Source organism: Pezoporus wallicus, unplaced genomic scaffold, assembly GCF_028554395.1.
Source record: "Pezoporus wallicus isolate ANWC-B61680 ecotype Strahan unplaced genomic scaffold, APGP_CSIRO_Pwel_v1 contig_7073, whole genome shotgun sequence".
Taxonomy (NCBI): Eukaryota; Metazoa; Chordata; class Aves; order Psittaciformes; family Psittacidae; genus Pezoporus; species Pezoporus wallicus.
The window spans coordinates 3,176,329-3,192,119 of record NW_026641326.1 but is presented as its reverse complement, the minus strand read 5'-3'; the positions used below and the strand labels follow the sequence as shown (position 1 = coordinate 3,192,119).

Genomic DNA, 15,791 nt, shown 5'->3' with positions numbered 1-15,791 from the left:
GATTGAGTTTACATAAGACTGCACAAAATTCTTCCCTTCCCCCTTCTTATTTCCCCTCAATTTTGTAATGTTTTTGAAGGAGCAGGAGGTTTAGAGCTGAAAATGATCATTTTTCTTTGAAGTGGGCATCTGGGAATGTAAAAATACTCATTCCCGGTTTCCATTCAGTTTTAGTTTCTAAGATACAAATAACACTTAAAACACGCTAATCCCTTTACCTTGTTCAGGCCAGCCATGTGAGTTTACAACAGCTGAGGATCCATCCCAGCTATTTTTAATACTTTCACATAAAGATTGGTTTATCCCAATTTGCTTTTAAAGCATCCTTGGAGTGAGGCTCTATTTACTCAGCCCATATTTGAGTGTACTTTTACAAAATAGCCATAAGCACCCAAAAAGGTCAGGTTTGTAATGAAAACACCGCCAGACAGACTAACCCCCCCGAGGGGATGCTGCTAACAAACGGATTCGACAGCTCCTCACCAGGACTGAACCAAGCGGGAGCATACCGAGACACTCGGGGAGTTATATGCTCCCTTTCAGCTGCACTTAAACTTACCTCAGCCAAAGAATGAGACTGTTTGAGGTCTCAGGGGAACGTGGGCTCTGCAGAAGCTCAGCCTTGCTGTTTGGAAAAAGAGAATTTGAAAAGTCTGACAAAACAGGGACTTACGTGTGAGACAAAGACACACCGGAGGAGGGTGCATGGAGGGACCTGAGAGATGGAAGTGGGGACACAGAGGCAAGAAAAGGGGCAAAAATGGAGTTCGAAGGGAGGGGAAAGGGAAAGAGAATTGAATATATAGAGCTGGAAAAGTAAAGAAAAAAAAGAAAAACAGAGAGAGAAGCAAGGAAGGAAACTCTGCATGTGCTTTACTGACAGTCACTGGGCTCTGATGGCCTCCCTCCACAGGGGAGAGAGGTGCCCAAAGGTAGAGCCATTAGTTGGTAAACTTTGGCTTGTGTTGAATTTAAGTGGTGTGTGTCTGGGAAACAGAGGTCACCGATACAATTGAGCATGGCCTGGCATTAGCACTGGAAGGAGCTAGTGGTGCACTGCCTCTGACATGGAGGTCCCGTCTCCCTGCCCTGTCTGAGCATGTCTGAGCATGAAAGGTCTACAGAGGAGTGGGGTGAAAAAAGTACACATGCGCATTACTTTTTTACTTGGCATTGACACTTCTTGGGTCAAGTGCACTAAACAGGAGTTGGGGTTGATTCAATTGTTACAGGAATAAATTTGCTTTGATGATGCCCTGCCCCAGAAAAGGCGAGATGCATCCTGTGTGTCATTCTTCCCCCCTACCCAGCTATGGACCAGCTATGTCTACAGCACTGCTGGAGCTCACAGGATGCTCCATGGAGGGGAGAAGGAGGAACATCAGGGCTGGGGCTTGCAGGAGAGCTGCTGGCTCTGGTGCAGGGCAGGGAGTTTGAGAAACACAGAGAGGTCATGGGCACTGGAGTAGAGACAGGCCTCCAGACTGGGTCCAGTGGCTGCAGGCTACTAGTGCCCTGCTGTGGGGTGGGCTCTAACCTGCCACGGGATCCCCTTACCTGCTGCAGAATCCCCTCTGGACCTTCTGTGTGCTGCCCTTACCTGCTGCCTGATGACTCCCAAGACTTGCTCCAGCATGTCCCCAATGTACTGACGGATATCACATTCAGACGTGCTGTGGAATGTCCCCAGCATGCTGCAGGACAAGCCCACCACGCTGTGGGATGTCCCCTAGCCAGCCCTGGGATGGTCCCCCAGACCTGCTGCAGGATGTCACCCCTAGACCTGTTGTGGAACGCCCCCAGCATGCCCTGGGACGTTCCGTGGGATGTCCCCTAGACCTGTTATGGCACGTCCCCAACATGCTGTGGCATGTCTCCAACACGTTGTGGCACGTCCTCCCCAGCCCTGCTGCCGGACACTCCCCGAGCAGCCTTTGGACGTTCCCCGGGGTGCAGCAGGATGCTCCCTCACCGCCCCGCTCCTGCAGCAGCGCACCTGGGCTCGGTGTGTGCGCGCGGCGGTCCACGGCGCTGCCAGGGCGGGGGTGACTCACGCTGCTGCCGCCGGCGGCCCCCGGCTTTATAACGGCTGGGGCGGCCGCTGCCACCGGCTCGGTTGCGCCGCGCCGCGGGGAGCGCAGGGGCCGCGGGACGGCACCATGCGGAGCTTGCGCGGCGCTCCGCCGGCTCCTGTGCTGCTGCTGCTGGCGGTGCTGCTCGCCGCGGGACACGGCGCCGTCATCACCGGGGTGAGCGCCGCCGTACAGCACCGCGCGGTCGGCAGGGACCGACGGCACAGACGGGACCCGGCACCGGCAGCCACAGGCGGGCTGCAGCCGGGCGGGGTTCTGCTCGGGGCTGCGGGGGCTCCGCCGGCAGAGCGAGGACGGGACCTGGGGGTCTGTGTGCGGTGAGGAACAGCGGGAGGTGGGGGCCGCTCGGGAGAAGCGGTGCCGGGTGTACGGGAGACGCTCTTCCGTGAGGGGTGATGAGAGAGGAGGGTCTCTTTGGGATAAGTGATAGCCGGGCTGGGAAGAGGAGCTGTGCCAGGGAAAGAGAGGCGACAGGCTCGGGGATCGGTCTGGGAGAGGTGGTACAGGGCGCGGGGGCTCTCTCTGCACTAAGCGATGCTGGAGCTGGGGGTTATCTCTGGACCAAGTGATACCGGAACGTGAGGGTCCTTCTAGAAGGAGGGATGCCAGGATATGAGGCATCTCTGCAGTAGGTGATACCAGGACCTGCGGGTCTCTGGGGTGAGGGATGCCATGGTGAGGGCTCTGTCCTTTTGGCGCGAGGGATACCTGCACTCGGAGGAGGATTGTCTCCAGGCTGGTCCGTGAGTGTGCAGGGACTCAGCTGCCTCTCTAGCGCTGGAGGCTGCCTCCCGCTTCCCTTCCAGCATCCCCGCTGCCCGCAGACATGTCCCGAGAGGGCCCGGCTCGGGCACGGCGCTGCCGGGTTGTGCACCCCGGATGCCCTCTTCTCTATCCCCTCTGCTCGGAGGGCAGGCACTGGTATTGCAACCACCGCAAAACGCTCCTTCTGTTTTTTTTTTTCCTGAGTATGACTGTGCTGCTTTCTTCCCTCAACACTCACCCCTGCACATGAGTCCTCTGTTGTTGTTGTTGTTTTTAGACTTGAAATTTACTTTGGTTGTGAAAATATTTTTTTTTTTCCAGAGACATTATTTAACTCAGAGCATTGCATCACGCTGAAGGAAAATGTTTTTTTTTGTTGTTTTTTTTTTTTTTTTTTAGTGTTTGCTTTGGATTAATAAGCCAGTGCTTGCATTCCTTCGAGAGGTTACATGTCTTCTGTAACCATCAGAAGTTGTGCTCCCAGTAGCCAGTTCCTCCGTGGCTGTCCAGGCTCCCCATCCAGACCTCACTGAAGTCTGTGGAAGGCCTCATAAGCATTTCTCCGGAAGTTAGATCAGTTCCAGGACTGATTAATTTTCAGAGCAGAGTGTGAAGGGATTTTTTTAAACTTGAGAATTTCAAGTTCTTTTTAAGTAGAATCATTCCCAGCACTGGAGGACCAGTTTGTACGTCTGTTGTCAGAGTTGTGGCTACACCTTGAAAGCATAATGAATCCATTCAATAAAGTAATTTTAAGCACTGAAAAACTGATCAAGGACAAAGAAAATTCAAAACGTAAAAACGGATTAGAACTAGAAAGTGATACTTTATTAACCATTGCAGTGCATTTCCAGTTAAACCACTTGGATGCATTTTTGGGTTTTGATGAATGCACAAATCTCAGATGAGAACTGACATAGGTTTTCCTGCCCGCATCCCCTGAGCCTGAAAAGTTTTCCTTTTTCTTTTCCTTTTTTTTTCTTTTCCTTTTCCTTTTCCTTTATTTTCCTTTCCTTTTCCCTTTTCTTTTCTTTTTCCTTTTCCTTTTCCATTTAGGGACTTGATTGGAACCATTCTTACTTCAGTGGTGGTTTATGTGCTGACTTAAGTTGCCTTTGGAGCTGGCATTTCACCTGGGACTTTCTCCTTAAGCTGTATTTTACACAAAAGTGGGTTTAAGTGGGGTGCTGAGGAGGAATGTCCTTTATGTCATGTCCTGTGAAGATTTAGAGTAGTGGCATGAATTACACATTGCAGATAAGGTATATGCAGGAGCATTTGGGTTGAATATTTTTCAGAACTTGTCATACATTTTTGGAAAGGGACCCTTAAAAGTTCTGCCAGATGTATATATGTGTGTGTGAGTTGTAAAAGAAAGCACAGATACCCTTGCTTGGCTAGTGGTACTCCCCTCCAGGGCCAGTCCCATGGAAATGAATGGGGTTTGAAATACACAGCTGAGGAAAAAAGGGAGTTCAGGAGCTGTCTGGTGAGGAATAGCATTGCCTGTGACTCCAGCTGAGCAGTGGACACCAGCTGGACAACCAGCGTGTTGGGAGCAGCAAAAATCACCAGACCTGAAGGTTTTTTTGTGACTAGGACAAAATTAGACCATTAGAGTACTTTTATTTTGAGAGAGGTTAGAAAGCAAACATTATCTACCTGGCAGGCAGTAGTTTTATGGCCATATTAGTCTAATAAGTAAATACTCTGCATGTTGGGCTCACCTGTAGCATAGAGCTCTCTGCTTCATTAAATGTGTGTTTAGGAGGAGTGTGAGCTGTTTGGGTAGCACACACTATTTAATGGCTTGACCCTAATGCAACAGCTTCTTCTTAAATTACTGTCTGATCTGTAAACACATAGTTTGATTGGGCTTCTGCTGGTTGAACTTGTGTAATATTTACCCAGTGGAGTACAGTCTAATGGCATTTATCATTTGAATCCCAAGGTAAGATCTGTAAGCGAATGTTTGTTCATACACAGTTTTCCCCAGAGCCGTTATCACATTCTCTGAACATTTTCACAGGTTGCCTGTTTATGAGTGCCTTTGGTCCATCAATCCTCCTGTCAGACATTAAGAAAGTGGGGAGTTAATTCAGCTTTCCTTTGGGGTGTAATCAGAACCTTTAACTAATGTCATTTCTCATCAGAGAAAGGGGACTGTTTTTTGCATTAAGCTTATCAGACTTTTTATTATATGAAATTTTGGTTAAAAAATAGGCAGAAGACGTGCAGTGAGTAACCTGTTTCCAAACTCTAACATGTCAATTGCTCTTCATCATTTCTGTATTTTAAAACATACCCAATAGTTTGCATTTTGGTTTGTGCTTATCTAAGCTGTATTGGGTAAGTGCCTGAAATATTTCCCTCCTGCCTTGCGGGGGGAAAGCTACCACAGCAGCATTTTCTTGGATTTGGACACTTAAGTAAGGTTTTTCTTATTACATATTTAAGACCACTTTTAGTTACATGTAATTCTAGGTAACAACCACAGAACCCATATTTAAACTTCTATTTTAGCTACTTCTACTTGGACTTTAACAAAATTATCATGGAGTACTGCAATGCAAAGGCACTCAACCATGAGGTAGTATTATAAGAAAATAGAAGGAATAGTTACCTAAAAGACTTTAAATTAATGGATAATATCCCATCTTAGCTTCTCCATAAGACAGGATTCCTGACTGCTTGGTGCACTTGGTCCTTGCACCTGCCTGAGTGCACTCAGGCTCCAATCTGAGAAAGCAGAGTGGCACACGCCATGGTCCATCAGTGCTCAGAAGCTGGGACTGCAAGTCTCTGACAGTCCTGGATTTGGCCCTGAGCTCTCTATGGGATCATGGCTTTAAACATTCTGAGCTCAACTGTGAAACATGCCAGGAGCCTGTACGTTCAGATCCATGGGAGCCATAAGTATTGCATATCAGCCTTAAATCTGATTATTCAGCCTTAATGAGCCATGATAACTTGTGGGGTGTCAGAGGCAGCTCCTGAGCACCTGACCTGTCCTATTTCTGGAATATATTTATTCCTAATTTCATTTGCCTAATGCTGTATTGAATTCCAGGCCTGTGACCGGGACCATCAGTGCGGAGGAGGGATGTGCTGTGCGGTTAGCCTCTGGATCCGCAGCCTGCGAATGTGCACGCCGATGGGAAATTTGGGAGATGAGTGCCACCCTTTGAGTCACCGAGTGAGTATGTCACCAGGGGGCTATGGCAGGGCAGAAAGGAACAGGAATATAGTGCACTGTACCTCACATTGTAGTAAAATAGGGAAATATCCCATGGGTTACAATACCCAGCCATTTGCATCTGTATGGAAGTAGCGCTGAAGGTACCCACGTAAGGAAGTACATTACTGTCAGAATTATGCTGAAAAGAATCTGAGGATGAAAGTACTACACAGCTCCAGACTGTTTACTGATTAGTTTGTTGTTGCTGTTTTGCATCATTATATGATCCAAACCAGCTTTAGCAGTTCCCAAGCCCAATGCTATGGGTGTGAGCAAGAATATAAGCAAATGCCACCAACCCCTACCAAGATCCCGTCACAGACAAAAACATCACCAGTCAGTGTTCGGACGCCCAGTGCATCATTGCACCATGGTCCCTGCCGTCAAACAGCAATGTCCCCTTGTGCTCCAGAGGCTGAGAAGTTCAAAGCTCTGCTCAATTACAGTTAAATTCTTAAATCTTCTGCTGTGATATTAGGGACCAAATTATCATTTTTTACTATGTAAAGTACCAGGTTCTTTCTTGTGAGGGCTCTTTACATTAGCAGAAGTCTCAGGATAAGAGAAATTGCTACTGGGCAAATTATACTGTCTGATCTATCTTAAGCTAATTGCCTGCATAATTACAATCAGAGAAGACCTGTCCACCCCAGACTTATAGTCACTGATGTTTATAAGCTTTATGAGGTTAATTTTAGATTACTCACCCCATTGCCCTTCATGAAAAACATGAAGCAAATTGGTTTACAGTAGTATGTGAAATTAGTTATTTTTAAGGATGGAGAGTTTACTCAGCAGTTTCTCTCCCCTAAACAACTGCGTAGCGGGCAGCTGGGAGGCTAGCTGCCCTGAGCACCAACACCTTTCACTTGCCTGCAGTTCAGGTACAAAGCAGGCACCACCATGGCCATGCCACCACCTTGGGGACCTCCGGAGGAGCATGGAGATACCCTGGAGGAGATGGTTGGCAGTTGGGTTTCTACCTTCTAGTTTCCTTCTCAGCAACTAGATGGCGTTGGCTTGATGCCGTTAACAATCTCAGCTGGCATTGCAGAGGCATGGTTTGCAGGCAGGGGAGGTTTGGCAGGTCAACACACAGAGCTGGCAGCACGAAAGCAGCTTTGCTGCCGCTATGCACCTTGCACATAACCACCACATCTCTCCCAGGAGGTCCCATGTTTCCTTTTCACCCACAAACTCCCAATGCCCCGTAGTCATTAAAACCAGTACTGGGCACGCAGCGTGGTCACACACACTGGCTCACCCAGCATCACCAGCAACATCTCCGGGCATGTGGGCTCTGCCTGAGCAGGCAGAAGCTGCACGCCTTGGCAAAGCTTTGTCCTGCAGAGCTGTCACCTGCTGCCTGTCCCCAGCCGGGTGTGTTGTTAAAGTCACATCTTTGGCGTGGGAGTCCCGCTGAAAGGAACGTTTCCTTGCAGCAACTGTAATGTTGGGAATAAATCAGTCGAGCTGTCAGAGGGCTGAGCAGTACCTCTGAGTCAGACTTACCAGCCCCAGGAGCTCAGGTTTTTCTGCAGTGCTGTGCGTGGGCACCCGAGAGGTGTGATTCCCGACAGGGAGTCCCCATCACCCACGGCTGGTGGTCTCTCTGCTCACTCTGGGGCAGAGGGGATCACGGTGGATGGCATGGGGAAGCCCACAGCAGCCTGGAGCTGCTTTTCAGATGACGCTAGGCAGGGGGCTGTGGCTGGCCTAGGGCACTGCAGGCAATGTGAGAACCCCACTCACCCCCTGCACCCAGTGGGGTGTCACTGGAGTCCAGCAGGTCCTTGGCATGATGAACAGGGGAACGTGTGGGACTTCTTTCCTTCAACTTTCTTACAGAGAAAACTGGCACACTGATACAAAACAAACTTGGAATATTACAATTACAGGCCCAAAACACCCAGAAATCTGGAAATGAGGGAATTAGGGCTGCCTGCCCAGCAGTGGCTTTGTACCTCTGCGCTTCCCTTGCTGCATCCAGCCGGATGCTCAGTGCACGCTGCTGGCCGGCAGCACTGTGGCTCCTGGCTGTGCTGTCCCACCAGGCTGTCCTGCTTGGCTCAGCTCATGTGCTGGCAAAAGCACAGCTCCTGTAAAAGACAGAGCTTGTGATCAAGTTGTTAAAGAGTGTCAGTGCATGTGCATTTTGTGGCGCAACTGAATTTGTTTAATGCAGTCCATATGTGTGCTCCCTGCAATACAGTGTAGCTGGAGGAGGGTGGGATGAAATGAGAAACCTCCGCCCTGGGGCGAAAAGGATCCTGCTCAATGAGAGTCAAGATGACTTCCAGAGGTCCCTTCCAGCCTGAATTACCACGGGATCCTGAGGTTCCCAGGTCCTGCTATGCAACTGACAGGCTGCTCTGTGCCATATGACAATGCAGGAATCAGGGCAAGTAGGCACTGTACACGCTGCAAAAACGTGATGCTAAGGGCCAGTGTAGTTACACAACAGAATCCTTTATGAAATGGGAGTAAATGCAGAACATGTGTCACAGATACAGATTTACACGGCAACACAGACCGCTACATTTTGCTCTTAACTGTGGTTTGACTAGGGAATGCAGTGGGGTTGGCTTTGCTATCTGCCCTCTACCTCCCGTGCTGCAGCTTGTGGGGATCTCCTGCTGTGGGGAGAGGAATGACATTCCCAGTATCCCCACTATTCATCTAAATCCATCTCCCTGAGCATCACCGCCCCTGTGCTCCCTGTCCCTGATGTCTCTTCTCTTCATCCCCAGGTTCCCTTCTCCGGGCGGCGGATGCACCATACCTGCCCATGCCTGCCCAGCCTGGCCTGCGTACGGACTTCTCCCACCAAATTCAAATGTTTACCAGACTTCAGAAAAGAAGATGTGTTTTTTTAGCAGGAGCTTTTCTGCACTAGAAAGAGCCTCTCAATGTATTTGTTTTCTCGTTGTTGTGACGAACAAGGTACTTGCCAGGGGAAACCCTTTACCATACTTTCCTGCCTCACCAACATTAAAACTGAAGATAAGATGCTGTGCTGGCCAAGGTTTTCAGGAGGGACTCACAGTGGTGGCTGCTTTCATTTTGGGGTGAGCAAAATGGCATCTGCTAAAGCAATGCTGCTTTCTGAGGGCAGGAACTTTATGATATCTGAACCATCTTGTGCTCTTCACAGTTCCAGCTTATCCCCAGAATGAAAACATCCAAGATTATTGTCAGTTTTGGAAAACTCTGGCCATGTTTTTACACTTTGGAATGTCTGAATTGAACTGAGAGTTGAATAATTGCATAGTGTGAAGCATATGACAACTGCCAAAACCCTGTATTTATGTTACATTTTGTATTTTATTAAAATAACTGTATTTTAAGTTAGGCACATCTCTAGGGTAAAAGATCAATAGATGTAGTTTTTACACTTGCAAAAAGTGGACAGTGGAACCAAAGCATTTCAATATTCAAAGCATTAAAAGATTTTGTTATTTTAGTATTCTAATATGAGAAGTTGTCGTTACTTGAGTTGGTGTAAAACTACCTGATCATCTCAAACTATGTATTAAGATGTAGTTTATATTAAAAAAGGAACCCTGAAGTTTATTGTAATGGGCTGCCTGACTTCTTGTATATGTATCAAATTTGCTGTGTAAAAATTCTGTATCAGAATAATGGCAGTATATGATTTGATTTATTTTAATATTACAGCATTATTTTGTCATTGTGGTTTTCCATTTTTATTCAGTGTAATCTCACCCAAGCTAGCAGAGCTCCTTATGGATAGTTTAGCAATGGATTATACGCCACTGGCTGCTTTTAGGGCAACTCAGCAGTTGACCAGGAATGACATTCTCAATCAAGTTGCAGTCTCAGACGATGGAGGAATCTTGGTGTAGCTAATATGAGAGGTTTTTCTTGGCACATGCCTCAAAGAATCAACTTTAGCCCAGCAAACATAAAATTTGTGGGGTTTCTATGACATACTGTGCAACATCATATTTACTTGTCAGTCCCTGGAGCTGGAATTCCAATAGTTTGTGTGAGTTTCACACGTTTCTTACTCTCAGACATGCAAACATATGCTGGAACCAGACAAGTGAAGTCATTCATCTTTCAACAATCAGTGCTTTGCTGCTGATGATGATAGAGGGGGTTGAGAGAAGTTAGCATGCTTGCATTAAGGCATACACCTGCGTTACTTGAAGATGAGAAGTGAGTTTAGCAGGTATGTTCCACTTGGCTCCACAGACTCCCTGAGGAGACAGAAAGAAGCAACTGGGCTTGTTATTTTGCCAGATCTGTGTGGATTCTGCACATGGTAGAAAAATCAAAGTCTTGAGAGACAGCCCTGCATCTTTCTAGCTCAAGACAGCCCAACCCCAGGGCTCCTACTCCAAAGCCTATATATTTTGTGTCACCCTCTGCAGTGGCAGTACAGCAGCTGTGCAAGTGGCAGCAGACTCAGGTCCTGTAGGGAAAAAAACCCAACCAACCAAACAAAAAAGAGAGTGTGAGGTGCCACCAAATGGTAACTTTATATGTGCTTTTCATTAAGGTGATCAGGTACAAAGTGCCTGCATTAGGTCTGAAGTGTTAGGGAGGCTCATCGCAAACCCAATGGGCTGGATTGTGCTGGTGAAAGACCAGCTTGTTAATGCAGTGACATGTAAGCACTGGAGAAATTCCCATAACCTGGATTGAAAAGCAAACTCAAAACCTTATCCTACCACTGTCACTCAGTAGTGGGGCTCCCCAAACACCCTGTGCACCCATGCAGTCTGAATCTGCAGAGCAGGAATGCAGTAGGAGCTTGGAGCTGCTTTTCTGTCCATGTCTAGCAGTATAAAATTAGCTTAATACCATAGACTTTGATTTAAACTCAAAGGGAAATTCAGGAAGGAAAATAGAAACAGCCCAAATCTGTATGTGTCCCAACTCTTACTCCATTCATTATCAAGGCACATTGTCATGATGCTCAAAACAATGAACTATAGCAGGAAACACCAGTCCTGCTTCACATCTCCTACCAGCATCAATCACCAGCGACTCCACTGAAGGTAATAACCCTGGTTTGTATCAGTGTAAATGAGTGGACAATTATATCTGATGACTGCCTTAGACCTGCCAAACTGAACTCCTAGGAGAGTTTATCAGACAAGAACAGAGCAACTCTGCAGTTGTAATTTGTGCCAATTGACTTGTGGGATTAGGCATTTATCTGGGTAATGAGAACAGCCTCAATTACATGAGTCCAAGGTTCACACCATCTGTAGGAGATTGAAATACTCCTGTCCTGCAGACACTCCTGGACAGGGCATTAGGAAGGTGCTTCTCTGAGGGAGATGTTATCCTGTACTTGTCCTCGAGGGGCTTTTCCACACCTTCCCTGCTGCTGCTGGAGTGTGGCTGATGATGTAAAAGAGCTAAAGGCAAAACCTCCCTGTCCTACATTCACACTATATTCACTTGGCAATAATTATTATGATTCCCCTTTTAGTAATTTAATTCTCATTATCTGACACAATGAAGGTTAGCTGATTTGAGAGATCATTCTGGAAGGAAGATGAAGCTTCTGCACCCCAATTCTTCCCTAAACTCTGTCCTAATCAGTTACCTTTTCTCCCATCCTGAGGGAGATTTCCTAACCCAAGCACACCTGCAAAGTCCCTTCGACTTCTTTCTGCAGTGGAAGGGGTAGGGTTGAAACCCTTTACCTTTGCTTTACAGCGATAACAGGTAAACCAGTGACCGCCAGAAGTATTTCGAAATGTAGATGGCCCCTCTGCTTTTCCCTTGAGGCAGCTTTTGATTTGGGGGGCACAGGAAACTCAATGCATTGTGACTGATGGAAAAGGTGTCCAGCTTCAAACCTGCTCTGCCACGCAAGGCTTTTTGCAGCACCTTGTGCTGCTCAGTTTTCCTCAGTACCACCCTGGCAATAACCCCAGGCCAGGAACAGCTTCCTCACCTGCCTGGGAGGAAGGGAAGGGGACAGGCCCTTGGAGGAGAAATCAGACAAGAAAAGAGAGGAAAACCTGTGCAGCCCTAGAAACATCTTTGTGAAAGGGAAAAGCCTCATTCTCCAGTACATATAGCTTGTTAAGAGAGTGTCTGGTTTAAATGCTTTCCTCTGTTCACTCCACTTAGGAGATCTGTGCCAACATTTGCTTTAATTTTATTAATATTGGAGTAATTAATTATTAATAGAAACATGTGCATTAATTTTTAATATTATATGAATATTGATATTACAGATATGCTATAGAATAATGACGATATCCCACCACGCTGTAGGAGTTCCCATGTTTGTTACCAGATTTTGGGTTAGCAGACAGCCATTTCAGGAAAGGACACCACCACATATAATGAGCTGCTGCCTTAATTTGATTACATGCTCATTAGGAAAGGTGAAGCAAGGTGTTTCAGGTTTGTGGGAGCACAGCTGCTTGAGCAAGAATGCACTTGTAAGCCTGGGAGGAAAGCTCTGTTGCTGAGCAGGATAAAAATCCAGATGAAACTCAGCTTCATCTGCATTCCCCTGCCCACAGTTCTCCCTCAAGGAAGTGTTGTCACTAGGAAGAAAAATATGTTATAAAGCCTTTGAATCAGGGGGTGGCACAAAATAAATTCTCCTGACTGTGTGCAAGTGAAGCTCTCATCTGTATGGGTGCTTACCCAGGAGACTGGTCACCCCAAGCACAACCCTGGTTTTATAGTAGTTGAAGTGAAGCTAGGTAATACAAGGCTGAAATTATCTGTCTGGGTGGTTGAGAAGACAGTATGGACAACGCTTATTGGTATGGAGCACACTTAAGGTAAGAAACAAGTTAGCATTGGTTTATTTTCTTGTGGATGGGCTGAAAATGTTAGTCTTGTTACCCTGAAGCTCTGGTGTGTTGGATGCTCTTACAGTGCAGCTGGTCAAAGGAACTTTGCTAAGTTGCTTCCTCAGTATAATGCACCATAATGACGTATGAGAACAGCAAGTATGACCACAGACTGAGGTCCTTGCTAATGTTTCCCTGCCCTAGTAGCTCTCTGATTTGTTATTACTGCACAGATGGATGTTCAAAAGAAACAGAAGGTGCTAAGAATCCCTTGATTTAAACAAGATGTCTCAGGAATTTGATCTTGACAATGTGTAACATGTTTTCCAGAAGGAATTAGAAAATTGCAGGAAAGAAAAAGACTCTGCAAATACAAGAGGATTTTGATAACAGCAAAATCAATGTGCCTTTTTCTACTCCATAGATATGAAATGCCAAACCAGCAGGGGTACAGCTGTTAGACTAATCAATAATTTTGAGCACAGGAATGGAAACAAGTTTAATACACACCAAACAGAGTAAATCACTTATCATTCTTCAAGGAGTCTTGAGTGCGGGCACATCTAGCCCAGTGCAGCAGAATGCATCTCAGTGATTTAGCAGGGCATATTCCCCTGTATGGTCCAGCTGCCTTAGAGGATGGTTGTAACCTTTGGGTCACTGCCTGGCCATCAGGGCTGGGAAAGGCTGACTATGGAGGGCTGAAGCTGAGTAAGCCTGGTGCACTGCAGGGAGAGTGGATGGCAGCATGTTTCATGGCAGGGATTACAGTGCAAGGTAACAGCAAAGTGTGCAGGAAAGGGGGAATGAGCAATATAAACATGCCCCTGGCAGGGGTTTCCCAAAGGTGTGAGTGTAAACAGCTTAGTATGGGGGGGAGCTTTAATGCATGGACAATGTAAAACTGACAGTCTTCTCTGCAAACCATAGTTTGCCTGGTGAAGTGGGTTCATGAGCCAGGAGCACTCAGTGTATCCCTTCACTTGCTGGGAATCCCATCCAGGCCTCCCAAACCCCGGCACCATGCCTCCAACACAGCAGCGCAACACGTGGAAGGGATTAAATCTGGGTTTAAATGTAATGCAGCTTTGTAAATCCCAAGGCTGTAACACGGTTCAGAAGCAGACTGAAAATATGGCCTGGTTCCAGCCAAGTGAGCAGTGCTGAGCCTTCTTTATTTGCTTTTGCTCTTGTACATGTGAGTGCACTCATATCATTCCGTGCAGATATTTGCGGGCTCTTCCAGCACAAATAGGCAGCTGCACCTCTTGCTGTGAAGAGTTGACAAACCAGCAAAGCTGCTGTTACTTTCAGGGGGTGCAAAGCTGGGCCCACTCTTTACTTAGTTCTCTAGGCTACACTGGAGCACAGGCAGCAGAGCACATTTCTAATGCTTTTATGGGACCTGCTGGCAAGGACAGACAGGGAGAGGCACTGGTGAGACAGCTGCAAACACGCTCACCCTTCCTAAAGATTTCACTACATCCTGTCAAATCAGTAGGTTTTCTTTCCCCTCCCCAATTTCTTCTCTCACATGGGTGAAACTTTGACAAGAAGGTTCCCCACCTCTTCAATTTCAATGGCAAAATTTCCTGACCATGATGGGGTCATAATTTAAACTTCCTCCCCACCCTGGTTTCATTAAACTCCCCCAAGTCACTAACAAACCTCCTGCACATTGCAACAGAGCCTTCAACTGTTTGGATTTGGTTTACATCAGCACTTATGCTCAGATATTGCACAAATGGAGAGTAAGAATAAGTCAGTCTGGCTGAGACTTTAGGATCTTTCGGGTTAGGAAAACTAGCACTGGGAGCTCCATCCCCAGCAGCAGCACTGTGGGCAGGTCCTGCAGAGCCTGGCTTCTGCAGCATCCTTCATCACCTTGCTGGAAAGCAATTTGGCGATGCTCAGCCTAAACGTGTCCTTCTTTGCCTTCACACCATGGCTCCAAGCTTTACCTCTGCCTGTGATTCTGCTGGCTCCTTGGCTCAGCTGCCCATGTTCTCCCCCTTTTAGTCACACTGCAGCTTGGCTGAACATATTGCACGTTCATCCGCCTTCCTCCACACCCAGATGTCTCCTGAGGCTCCCCTAAAGCTCACTCCCCAGGGCAGCTCAGCCCCGCAGGCAAACAGATCTGATTCCTCTGCCTGGGGTCACTGCAGCCCCATGGCACCCACGGGAGCATCTCCTTTCCCTCTCCTCCCCTTGCCCTTGGCACAGCACACTGGGGAGCCTGCTGCGTGGTGTGAGCATGCAAGGCCTAATGAGGGAGGAAAAGGAATAAGCCCACTTGATTTACTCAACTATCAAGCTACTCAACTGTTTCCTTTCCATCACCCTCCTGCAGATTGAGTGGTTCGATGGAGTGAGGTAATATTCCACTAAATCATTCCTCTTTCTCTCACTGTCAGAAAGCACCCAGACTTCATGCCTTCTTTCTGAATCTTCCTGTGTTTCCCTCTGTGGATGTTTTTAATGACAAAGCCATTTTAGCTCTACCTCTGGTGCAATTCCTGGCAGAAGCAAGCACTGGTATTTACAAGGTATGATAAAACGTGTGTTGTAAAACAGTTAGCAAAAGGAAGGAGTGAATCACCGTGTGACAGAGAGGGCTCCGGTGCTGCTCACTGGTGTTTCTGGTTTATTCTTCTCTGGTGTGCTCGGGCTGAGCCTCAGACCCGGTGCAGGGATGGCACTGGGCAGGCAGCTGGCTCCGGGGAGGTGCGCCGTGGGCAGGCGCGCAGGCTCACACTGCATGTCTCACAGATGGGGGATCCATTTTTTTTCCCTGGGTGATTTGTTCCAATGGTTAATCATCCTCACACAAACACAGGATTATTTTGGTTTTAATGACACACCAGTAAATAACACTCAGAACCTTTAGGATGGGCT

At 47.3% G+C, this 15,791-nt stretch overlaps 1 protein-coding gene across 1 annotated transcript; it reads left to right on the top strand.

The window, feature by feature from the left end:
- The first annotated feature begins 1,998 nt into the window (after nucleotides 1-1,998).
- On the top strand, nucleotides 1,999-9,787 carry PROK2 (prokineticin 2). Its single transcript, XM_057422909.1, has 3 exons — nucleotides 1,999-2,249; nucleotides 5,929-6,054; nucleotides 8,847-9,787. Exons 1-3 carry the CDS (start codon nucleotides 2,160-2,162, stop codon nucleotides 8,970-8,972), a joined length of 342 nt encoding a protein of 113 aa, XP_057278892.1. The 5' UTR covers nucleotides 1,999-2,159; the 3' UTR covers nucleotides 8,973-9,787.
- The last annotated feature ends 6,004 nt before the right edge of the window (nucleotides 9,788-15,791 follow it).

What these genes read in the sequence shown, in the direction of transcription:
- PROK2 (XM_057422909.1), top strand. Translation starts at nt 2,160, where the DNA reads ATGCGGAGCTTGCGCGGCGCTCCGCCGGCTCCTGTGCTGCTGCTGCTG. An exon ending in ACGGCGCCGTCATCACCGGG is followed by an intron (nt 2,250 to 5,928) that starts GTGAGCGCCGCC and finishes ATTGAATTCCAG; the next exon opens with GCCTGTGACCGGGACCATCA. An exon ending in GCCACCCTTTGAGTCACCGA is followed by an intron (nt 6,055 to 8,846) that starts GTGAGTATGTCA and finishes CTTCATCCCCAG; the next exon opens with GTTCCCTTCTCCGGGCGGCG.